Consider the following 12,512-nt stretch of genomic DNA (forward strand, 5'->3'; position numbering starts at 1 on the left):
CATAACAACCAAACTCCTGCAGTGCTTTACCTAGGCATTGACGGTTGATCGTCTGATGTTCACCTTGAAATATCTTGTTCAGGACATTATAAAGAACAGGCCGAAAGACTTCGAAAAAAGAAGGTAAAGCAAAGGTTTATTTAGCTTTTGTATTTCGCAGACATTTCTCAAGGGAAAACGTGTACCATGACGGTGAGGAGATCGACGCATAATAAACAGAACCGAGTTAACCCCTAATTTTCCCTCGTATTACATGTATTTCCAAATTTCGTAATTCAGCTGCACTGTGTTGTTAGTGTTGGCTTGGTTTGCATCTACAACAGCTTGGTGTCGTAGAAGTCTGAATCGTGTGATCGTCAAAGACCATAGAGATTACAGTCGATGCACAATTGTTTTGTTCAACATGTAAATCAGCACGGCGTGCATCATATATTTATTGAAATTATTACGGCTGGCACGGTAAAAGTATGATATTTACTATACATCTCAATGTTGAGTTGCAGACTATTATATTTGCCTAAATGCTTCGTTCCCAAATTTTAAACCTTAAAAATTCCTAGCATCGTTTTCCAAGGTAATCGAAATTACATTGAGATGGAAGGGAGGGACAAAAACGGGAAAGCGTGTAGCGTACGGTGCGCCAGCCGGCCCACGTGGCGCATTTATAAACTTCTGACGTCATCTGGTCTCGATCACCCGACCTAGCTCTACATGTACATTGCAGCTGCCATCTCATTACATGCATTGTGGTGGCGGTAAAATGTTATGCTAATTAGCACAAGTCGTGTGCCTGTTAAACACTGCCAACAAAGGGGAGAGTGCGTATACGTATGTGTCATTTCCTCTCCCTCAGCAGCCTCAGTAGACGACCCAGAACAAACATATCGGCAAGTCGTAATATTCGTCGACGATTGAGGTAAGAAACTACAGCCACTTCAGAGTGGATCTTGATGCTTATTTCAAAATGGCCAACATCGTGAAGGGAAGACGTTAATTCAAACCCATTGAAGAGTATGTTATATATTGTAATTACTAATAGTTTCATCGGTCGATGCTTTGTGCTCATTGCGCGGTAATGTCTTTATCTATCCATCTGAAATTGTAGCTGTGTTTCCCGGAAACGATATGGGTCAAAGCTATCATTAATATATGTAATGCTTCCAAAATGGATTTTTTTTAGTTCCTTTATAATTCAGTGAAAGTCCTGTCGTTTACACTGATAACGTTTTATACAGAACAATTGAATTGCTACACGTAGAACAATACATCTTTTCCTATGCATATCCATTAACCGTTTCAAGTATACCTACTGAATAGCGTGTCGGACCGTCACCAGAATGATATTGCGTGGAACGAATTTAATAGCTTTTGGACAACGTACCAGCATTCTTAAAAACAAATCATGAAATAGACAATTCAACAATGTACAAATATTTATATTTTCCATCATAAGCATTCTTGTATACACGTATCTCCTCAGTTACTCTTTGCCCTTCCGCTGCTGAGTTGAAATCAACAAGCGGCGGGGTCATGAGGCCACAGTTCCTATTACCTCTGAACTGTATCAAATTCTCCTCATTGTATGGAAGCCTTATCAAAACAAACAAATTCGTCCTTGGTCCCAAACATCTCGCATATTACGGGCACACAATCACCTTATCACAGCCGTTTAAGGTCAAGATTGTTAATAAGATGACCCGATATGTATCCTATCCGCTTGCTACCTCCTATAATGGTTTCATTCCCCCCCCCCCCCCCCACCATTAACTTTAGTCAGCTAATGATTGCATAGGAACGAACGTTTCGGACATAAACACCTCTTAAATCACCATTGTTTTGGTGACTACTATCATTAGTGAACATACTGGTAATTATGTCAGTCAATGCTACTTTCACTAAGTGATAAAGATCGATATGACCCGATCAAAGGGGCGAGTACAATCAAAATTGTGTCAGCCCATTTAGGTAGCTGGGTGAGGGGAAATCGGAGGTAATAGTGGGTTGTAGTATTTTCAAACCTGCCTTGTAAGGGGCAGTCACATTTTACAAATGTTGTAGATGTATATGGGAAGGGTCATATGTTATGCTTGCAGATTTTAATTAAAAACGATCCATTTGGTTGCTATGTTAGTTACACAAATCGATGTCAAACATAATCCCTTGAACATCATTTTCAGACACAACAGTATATTTCACTTCCCAAATTAAAAGTTTATACGTTCGTCGAATGTTTTCTCAACTTTCTTTTTGTGGATATTTCAAAGATTGCATCGGTGTAATTTAGATAACAGGGTTGTCGATTCTTTTTTTTGTGGTTCTTGTTGTTGTTGTTGTTGTTGTTGTTGTTGTTTTTCTTATTACTACAATTACGACGACGACGACGATGACGACACTTTGTTTCAAGAGGGGAATCTGAGTTACAAAGTATTTTAATTTGTAAATTTACATCAGAACCCTATGATCAAGTTCAGTGGATAAAAATGTAAGATCAAGACTATGCAAATAAATGTCAGGAGAAAGTAAATCAACCGTATCTCCCATTACGTCATCAGATGATGACATTGAACATAACGGGAATTTACAATATAACGATAACAGCGAACAATTTTCACCATAAACTGAGGTTTTGAGTACTATTTTCGCAAAAACAGACAAGAGTGTGGTTTATACAGACGGAAACAGAAACCGCATATACCTTTTCGCGTAAATAATCGTAAAGACATGAAAAGACAGTCTAGGTTTTCTATATCTTCAGTGATCTAGTTCTAGGTATCTAATTAATATTTCCTGTTCTACTGCCTAAAATCTGATGAACACCTATCCTTTAGCTAATCAACACGCCACACTGCAGTACAACAAAAAAATGTTTATCGGAAATGAGGCAGTGAACGATTTTTTCCCGCGAACTTGTAATTTATTTTCTCCAAGACTTTTCAGAACATTTAATACTTGATCACTATAGGAATCACATCACTCGACTTAATTTTGTTTTAATATAGGGTTGCAAGATTTCGGTTTTGTTTTAGCCCAGAAAGGAATATTTGCTGAATACATCGATAGAAGTAATTGGAAAGACGAAGTGTCGTTCAATATTCTCGCCAACATGACATAATAATGTTCACTGAAGAAACACATCTGTTTACACTTCCTGATACAGAAAGGATGCATATTGTCACTTTTCCGGGTTTAAAATAATGTTAAAAAGAGAGAGTCTTTGTTGTAACATTTTGGAAATGTCACTATATTATAAAATCACGCAATTGGTCTTTTCATTCGATACTAACTTCATGATTGCGTGTTGTCATGTTATTATGAAGTTCGACGTCTTAATTGTTCACGTCTTTATTTATTGTTCGTCGGTTTATTTAAGAAGATGCTCATTAGCGTTGCCACGGCAGTGGCAGCACACGTGATCAGTATCTGTTCTGGCAAATTGCCAATACTGTACGCGCAGACTGGCTTCATGCAAATGTAATTAACATGTCTCGTCGTGGAACGAGAACGGCCAGATACAAGGTAGACAAGCATTTAATAAATAGGAAATTTTGATTTTCATAAGTGTCACCAACATTAACGTCTAATTACTCATAAATAAAACCCATATATCATCGACACTGCCTATATTCAAAATGGTTGGTATTATCTGCTTTATTTTCTATTCATAACAAAGTATAATGATATATCTAATATTTGACACACACACACACGATATTTCCGCATCTTCTTCTTGTGCCTCTTATTTCTAAAGTCACTGTGGCATACTTTCATTCCAGGTCACGTAGGTTACATTCTGGAAAGCCAAGATGGCGACTGCACACGATTTGAACAGGCAGTCAGTGGAATTAACGGTAAGAAATAAAAGTTTTAATAATTACACGAAACACAAAGTCGGAAAAGAAAAATAACAATAAAAAGGGATACGTGTTTCATTTCCGTAAAGGGCTTGACGAAAAAGTCAGCTTTTCAGACCAAACGTGCATCACCTGATCCTTTCATTAAATACCATCTGTGTCTCTCAATATGTAGTTCCCTCAATGAGTAATAAACACGCAAGCCTTGTGTCCTGACAATATGATTTCTCAAATTGGAATTGTTGCTATCAAATATTGACTTGAAGGGAATCGGGAAACGGTCGAATTAATTTGACTTTCTGAGCTCGTTACGAAACATTTTCTGTGTGACAGTTTAATTATATTAGGCCATCATAAACAAAGTTTCTAATGGTAGATGTTCGAGTTCCATTAAAAATTTACCGGATTGGCTATGTCACACTTGCTTGCATTGGTTGTGATCAGGAGCTAATGAATTGTTATCGACCCTGTTTTGATGATTCGTTTTCAGTTTGCTATTGTTTCTCCGGAGAACAGCTTGCCTTTACACAGTATGTTTTCAATGCTGCTCAGCCAAGGCACTGTCAAGACTATCTGTCATACAAAATGCAGCGGTATCAGTGACACTTGTCTTTTGAATGAAACCATTTTCCATCATGAGTAGGAGACTAACGTATTGTATTATCACATTTGGTGCAGGATGTGCTTCTATATATTCCCATTGAAACGCCTGACATTAATTCTAGTCACATGATTAGTGATCTATGAGTCTTCCATCTGTGGAGCATACAGAATGTCCCATGCTCTGTGCGTGCGCATTATTGAATTGCTCTGTTTCTCTACCATTCGATTAGAACGATGGGTCGTAGTAATTTTGATCGACATGATCATCGTGTCACAGGTGTAAAGACCCCCTAGCTGTATCTCTGTGCATTTTGCTTACGAAAATACAATCAAATATTCTGAGAGACGTTTTCGATTCCCGTTATTAAGTCACAGTGTCTTTGAAAATATCACTATTTCAATCCTTAGCGATTGATTCGGTCTATTGTTCACATTTTTTGTGTACTGTAGCTCGCGAACTAGCTCGCGGCAGCCATATATGACTTGTCTGTCGAAAATTATTCGGCAGACTGCTGTTAAAATCTAAGTTTACTGATACTTTCGTCACTACTGTTTGGAAGACACTTCGTTAAACATTTTTACAAACACCGCTTTTGATTTCAAACCATCTTATCGGGAAAAAAGCAAAACGGTACAGTTAATGGTGCATTAATGTGAGCCATTCATCGGAATAACTGATGTCAATCCATACCCATGGCTCAAATCCCTGCAATTGCTCCCCCAGTATGGCTAATACGAAACTAGGCCTTGTCAATAATATTTCATCTTCATCCAATGATCACGAGATGACCTTCAAAGAGCATAATGCTGACGATGGTGGAAGCCCATGCAAAATTAAAGATTTACTGAATATTGAAATCACAGCCTACCTAAAGTTTCTTAAAACATGGCAAAACTGTCTACTGTCCTAGTTACTTTGCAGCTGTAAAAGACGGTGTGTAAAACGTTGATATGATTAAAACTATTGATTTAATGAGTCATATATATAGCCATATATTTACAAATTAATTTCCACAAATAAATGAATGAGCAACTAACACAAGACAATGGTGTCAAAAACAAGAAAGAACGGTACACAGACTTCTCTGGTCAAGTGACCAATAACTGGAACGGGTCAACATCCACGTCTTTCGAAAGAATAGGTGCGTGTACGATATAAATGGAGGGTTGTGGCATTATTTGTTGCCAATACTTTTCACTCGGTGTCAACATATTAAGGCATTCAATATTGTGTCTTTATTTTGAAGGGCGATGAGCATGTACGGATTTCACCATTGTGCACTGATGGTCAGATACTTGAGTATTACTTTGAAGATGCCAGAACGACACCGGAAGCTCTTCGAAGAGGAGCAAGAGTTTCAAGTAAGGGTTTAAACAACATTGACCTTAGATGAACTGCTTAGGAAAAATGTACTTCCGTGTACATGTAACTGCTATTTCATTACTTCGCAATACATTCACTAGCAGTTACCAAAAGCGATTTTACTGTCTACAGCAGTCAAACATGGGTCAAAAACAGACCCCATTTTTTGCTTTGCTCTAATAATGAAGATTTTTGCACTTCAGCGCACACTCTCTTCCTAAGAGGGAAATCCAATTTTAACCGGTAGCCAGAGGATTTGATATCGATTATTTGCGATTGATTTCACAGGCAATGGACCGTTTTTAGGGTTTAGACCAGGACCTGAGGATCCGTATCAATGGCTAACATATGATCAGGTAAATATCGCTTCATGTCAGGTAAATATCGCTTATCATGTCCCTATATTCAACCGGCTGTGATATCATTGTTCGATTATTTGGAATGTATTGTCATAAAGATAAGCAAGCAGATTGGCTATGCATCGGCCACAATAGGGAACTCTTGTTTGGGAAATATGCTATGGAACAGTTTTTTGTATGAAAATGTTTGCGATGTGAAGTCTACCAATATAACTTTTCTTCTTTCATCTAGGTGCTGGAGAGGGTCAACAATTTTGGTTCTGGTTTGATTAAACTGGGCTACAAACCTGGACAATCTACCTTCGTGGGTATTTATTCGCAGAACAGAGCCGAGGTAAGAAATACAAAATGAGACGACGTTATTGACCAAGGGAAAAGAAGGAAGCAGAAGTATGATTTTGTTTCATATATTGTTATGTAGGTCATTTCCCCCACACTCATCATGACCTGAGTTCAATTAGTCTAGAACATTCTCAAGGTCACTGCCCTTGATGACCTCTCAACCTTGAATTCAATTAGTCATGTTTGGAATATTCTGGAAAGTTGATTAGTTGTGTAAGGGAGATAATTTTAGAACAGTAATTAGCATGTCAATAAAAGTTCTAGATTGTTCTTATATGCCTTTATAAAAGGGACGTGCTCAGCTTCCAGTCAGACTTTTGGGATCGTGTCTCTTGTGTGTTACAAACTCCAGCAGTAGTCATTCTCAAGACTTTTCAAGACCTTCACTGCCAACGCTGGATTTATACTGTGGACTTTGTGCAGCTTCAAGCCTGCAAGGACTGTTCATTCATCCAACTGACTGTTACAACTCTGAGACTGGAGCTTTGCCGTCCCAGCTGAGATAAGTAGTCTGTACACTTTAAAGCTTGTACTCTATCCCTGACTTAGCAATTAGTTTTATTTTCGTAATAAATTTTGTTTAAACGTTAACTGCTGAGTTCACCCTTTTGTTCGTTTTCTCTGCACGTAACAAATTGGGGGCTCGTCCGGGATACGAATATTTTGAGCCGTTTGACAACATTTTGACAGCCTTTTCAAAACTACTATATACTGTGAACTCAGCGAAATTTAATCATGGCGGAATTCAAGCCAGACGAATTTATGGATGACCTTGATCAGGACACATTTGATTCCCTCAAAAGGACAACCTCATTGCACTGGCCAATTTCCTTAAAGTAGAAGTCAAAAGATCTATGCGCAAGCGGGAAATACAGTACCATATTGCCAAACATTTAGTTAATTTAGGCCAATTTGAGGAATCCACCTTGAAAGATTATGAGCCCGAGTCTACCTTTGAACTAAGAAAATTAGAATTAGAAATTCAGGCAGATTTGGAGCTTAAAAAATTGGCATTAGAAAAAGAAAAAATACAAATGCAATTACAAATGAAAGAAAAAGAATTGCAAATGGAAGAAAGACAGAAAGAAAAAGAAAGGCAGGAAAGATTAGAAATGGAAGAAAGACAGAAAGAGAGGGAATTGGAAATGAAAGAAAAAGAATTGCAAATGGAAGAAAGACAAAGGGAGAAAGAAAGAGAGGAAAAAGAAAAGGAAAGAGAATTAGCAGAACACCAACTGCAGTTAGAAATGAGACGTTTAGAGCTTAGAAAGTCAGGAAAATTCTTCCCTTCAGACAATTTTGACATCACTAAGCATTTCAGGTTAGTTCCCCCTTTCCAAGAAAAGGATGTTGATAAATATTTCCTTCATTTTGAGAAAATTGCTCAGAGTCTGGATTGGCCTAAGGAGTCCTGGTCTATGCTTTTGCAGAGTGCTTTGGTGGGTAAAGCCAGAGAAATTTACATTCAGTTGTCAGTAGAGCAGGCTTCAGATTATGATTCTGTGAAGGAATTAATTCTCAAGGGTTATGAGTTGGTGCCTGAAGCTTACCGTCAGAAATTTAGGGATTGTGAGAAGGTGAAAGATCAAACTTACGTTGAATTTGCTCGAACAAAAGAACAACTGTTTGATCGTTGGTGTTCTTCTGAAAAGGTCAGTCAGAATTATGACAAATTACGACAGCTTGTTTTGATTGAGGAATTTAAAAGGTGCATCCGGAGTGACATCAAGACGTTTATCAATGAACAAAAGGCAGATACAGTAGAGGTTGCTGCTATGCATTCACCCACAAATCTTCATTTCTCAGCAAACCATCCCAGTCCTTTTCATACCGAAACAATGCAGGTAAATTTAACCCCTCCTTTTTATCCAAGAATTTCTCAAAGGAGAGTAGAAAATCAAATGACAGCAGTTCACACAGTTCAAGTAACACTCCCACATCATCAGATCCCAAGTCTCAATCTCCTTCTGACAAACAGTTTGTACACTTTCTTGTAATTATTGTAAGAAAGACGGCCATTAATGTCAGAGTGTTTCAAATTGAAAAGAAAACGTGAAGGTCAAAGTGGTCAAAGTGGATCTAAGCCCACCGGCTTATTTCTTCATCAACTCAATTAGAGTCTAATAATGTGTGTAACACATTTTCTGAGGTTAAACCCCTCTTATCCCCAATTAATGAGGTCAAGGTCAATTCTTCTCAAGATAGCATTATGGGTATTTTCGAACCATTTATTCATGATGGTTTATATCACTTTCTAGTGATTTCTCTTCCGCTACCCCTGTCAAAATTTTAAGAGATACCGGGGCGTCCCAGTCTCTTTTGTTGGCAGATACCCTGCCGTTTTCTGAAAAGTCATTTTCAGGTTCTAAATCTCTTATTGAGGGGGTAATTTGTAATGAATACATTCCTGTTCCTCTCCATAATGTCGATTTGTCTTCAGACATTGTTTGTGGACCTGTGACTTAAGGTATTAGGCCTTTTTTGCCCTTTGAAGGGATTCACCTTCTTCTTGGAAACGACCTTGCTGGGGACAAGGTCATTACTAATCCACTTGTGACTGATAAGCCTAGTTTAGATCAGGATCCAGAGCCAATTGAACAGGAAATTCCTGATTTTTTTCCTTCATGTGCCATTACTCGAGCCATGTCAAAGAAAACTTCTGAGAATCAAAATACTCTCAAAAATAATGTCACAGATGTTGACTTAAATGACACCTTTCTCAGTCAGGTGTTTGACACGGATCATTCCGTTATCCCTCGTGGATTTGAAACTTCCAGTAAAACTTCTGCTGACCAAAGTCAGACATTTTCTAGATCAAATCTCATTGCAGAACAACACAAAGACCCAGATATTTTGTCTTTGTTTGACAGGGTAGATGATGAAGATAAAACTTCAGATAGCTCTGTTTCCTATTATACAAAATCTGGTATTCTCATGCGTAAATGGAGACCTCCAGATGTCTTGGTTGATGACGACTGGGCTATAAAACATCAATTGTGGTTCCAAAGCCCTATCGTGCTGAAATATTGCGCCTGGCCCATGAAACGCCCTGGGCTGGTCATTTGGGAGTCAGGAAAACTTATCATAAAATTCTCAGTCACTTTTATTGGCCTAATCTCAGGCAGGATGTAGCACATTTCTGTAAAACTTGTCACACATGTCAAATGGTAGGAAAGCCAAATCAGACCATTCCAAAGGCCCCTTTACAACCAATTCCTGCATTTCAAGAACCATTTAGTAGGATACTAATAGACTGTGTTGGGCCCCTACCAAAAACAAGATCAGGAAATGAGTACATGCTGACAATAATGTGTACATCAACTCGGTTCCCAGAAGCCATACCACTGAGAAATATAAAGACAAAGACTATAGTGAAGCTTTAGTCAAATTTTTCACTTTATTTGGCCTCCCTAAATGTGTCCAGTCCGATCAAGGCTCCAACTTTATGTCTGGTATTTTTCAACAAGTAATGGATCAGCTAGGCATTAAACAGTATAGGTCATCCGCCTATCATCCAGAAAGTCAGGGTGCTCTTGAGCGATTTCATCAAACTTTGAAAAACATGATTAGGACCTACTGTTTTGACACAGAGAAGCAGTGGGATGAAGGAATTCATTTTTTGCTCTTTGCTGTTAGAGAGTCAATTCAGGAGTCTCTTGGTTTTAGCCCATTTGAGCTTGTATTTGGACATACAGTCCGTGGCCCACTTAAGCTCGTTAAAGAGAAATTCCTATCAGACGATGATGATTGTCTGAATATTTTGCAATATGTGTCAGATTTTCGTACAAAACTCTCTAAAGCATGTGAATTAGCCAGAGAAAATCTTGAGTCATCTCAGCAGTCAATGAAAACCAAATATGATAAAAGCACCTCAAAACGGAAGTTTAAACCAGGTCAAAAAGTTCGTGTTCTACTTCCAATTCCTGGCAAACCACTCCATGCTCGTTACTTTGGGCCATACCTAATTGATAAGAAATTGAGTGATTTAAATTACATCATAATAACACCTGACAGGCGAAAACAAAAACAGCTATGTCACATAAATATGCTTAAGCCATATTTGGATAGGGATAATCCTACTATAACTCAGCCTGTCAGTGCAGTCAGTTCAAACCATTATGAAGATAGTGATACTGAAACTGACTTGAGTGAAAATACTCTAAACTCAAAGCTGGGCTCGGTCAAGCTTCAGACTCAGAAATCCTGGAGAAGCTGGAGTCTACAAAGTTGGCACACCTCCAGCCAGAACAACAACAACAGGTGAAAGAACTGCTCCATGAATATAAACACCTGTTTCAAGATGTTCCAACGAGGACAAACGTCATCTATCACGACGTTGATGTTGGGGACAGTAAGCCTGTAAAACAACATCCATACAGACTGAATCCAACAAAAGCGAAATATCTCCAGGAAGAAGTCAAATACCTGCTGGACAATGACTTTATTGAACCCAGTAAAAGTAACTGGAGTTCGCCGTGCATACTTGTTCCCAAATCAGACCACAGTTATCGTATGTGCACGGACTTTAGGAAGGTCAACGCTTTAACAAAGACAGACACTTTCCCAATCCCGAGGATTGATGACTGCATCGACCGAGTGGGAAAAGCCAAGTACGTGACGAAATTTGACCTACTGAAGGGATTTTGGCAAGTCCCTCTGACGGATCGTGCTCGTGAAATATCCGCCTTTGTTACACCAGACGGATTGTTCCAGTACAAGGTGATGCCATTCGGAATGAAGAACTCTCCGGCAACGTTCCAACGGATGATCAACGACGTCATATCCGGGCTAGACGGGTGTGCAGCTTACGTTGACGACGTCATCCTGTATAGTGACACCTGGGAGGAACACATTAAGCTCATGCGGAAGTTCTTCGAGAGACTGAGTAAAGCAATGTTGACTGTCAACCTTGCCAAATCTGAGTTTGGTTGGGCGAGGGTAACTTACCTCGGACATACTGTAGGACAGGGTGAGGTAAAACCTGTTGATGCCAAAATCAGTGCCATTTCAAGTTTTCCCATACCAAACTGCAAACGACAACTGATGCGCTTTCTCGGTATGGCTGGTTACTACAGAAAATTCTGTCCAAATTTCTCCACAATTACTGAGCCTTTGACTAACTTACTTAAAAAGAAAGTAAAGTTTGTTTGGTCAGAGCAATGCCAACAGGCATTTGATACACTTAAAGCCATACTGCAAAGTGCCCCAGTGTTGTCTGCACCAGATTTCACTTTGCCATTCAAATTAGCTGTAGATGCTAGTGATACGGCTGCTGGTGCTGTTTTATTGCAAGAGGATAGTCATGGTGTAGATCATCCTGTTTGCTATTTTTCACGCAAATTTAACAAATCCCAGAGAAACTACTCTACAATTGAAAAAGAGTGTTTATCTTTGATATTAGCTTTACAGCATTTTGAAGTTTATGTTACTTCTTCAAATCAGCCAATAGTGGTTTATATTGATCACAACCCTCTTGTTTTTCTGCAGAAATTTAAAGGCAAAAATCAGAGATTGCTAAGATGGAGTTTAATGTTACAGGAGTTTAATCTTGACATTAGACATATCAAAGGCAGAGACAATTTAATTGCAGACTGTCTCTCTCGTATTTAGAGTTTATTGTTGTTCACTTTCAAGAAATTTTACTTTAGAGTAAAACAAATTTTGAGTACTTAAATCTTTTTCAAGATTACATTTGCAAAAGAAAGAATTTTCTTTGAAAAATTTTCTTTTTTTTGAAGAGGGGGTGTGTTATGTAGGTCATTTCCCCCACACTCATCATGACCTGAGTTCAATTAGTCTAGAACATTCTCAAGGTCACTGCCCTTGATGACCTCTCAACCTTGAATTCAATTAGTCATGTTTGGAATATTCTGGAAAGTTGATTAGTTGTGTAAGGGAGATAATTTTAGAACAGTAATTAGCATGTCAATAAAAGTTCTAGATTGTTCTTATATGCCTTTATAAAAGGGACGTGCTCAGCTTCCAGTCAGACTT

At 38.5% G+C, this 12,512-nt stretch overlaps 1 protein-coding gene across 3 annotated transcripts in view; it reads left to right on the forward strand.

Moving 5' to 3' along the window:
- The window catches only part of LOC139148375 (long-chain-fatty-acid--CoA ligase 6-like), a 26,668-nt gene continuing 14,156 nt past the window's right edge, over positions 1-12,512 (forward strand). The window contains exons 1-6 of one of the 3 annotated variants that reach the window (XM_070719803.1): positions 32-123; positions 854-916; positions 3,774-3,848; positions 5,702-5,816; positions 6,106-6,173; positions 6,409-6,510. In XM_070719803.1, coding sequence (XP_070575904.1) covers positions 3,804-3,848; positions 5,702-5,816; positions 6,106-6,173; positions 6,409-6,510 — 330 coding nt within the window. In that variant the 5' untranslated portion in view covers positions 32-123; positions 854-916; positions 3,774-3,803. Of the gene's footprint in view, positions 124-687; positions 917-3,773; positions 3,849-5,701; positions 5,817-6,105; positions 6,174-6,408; positions 6,511-12,512 lie in introns of those variants that run through there. The other 2 variants (XM_070719804.1, XM_070719802.1) reach the window with 2 other exon arrangements.

This window comes from Ptychodera flava, chromosome 13 (genome assembly GCF_041260155.1).
Source record: "Ptychodera flava strain L36383 chromosome 13, AS_Pfla_20210202, whole genome shotgun sequence".
Lineage (NCBI taxonomy): Eukaryota > Metazoa > Hemichordata > Enteropneusta > Ptychoderidae > Ptychodera > Ptychodera flava.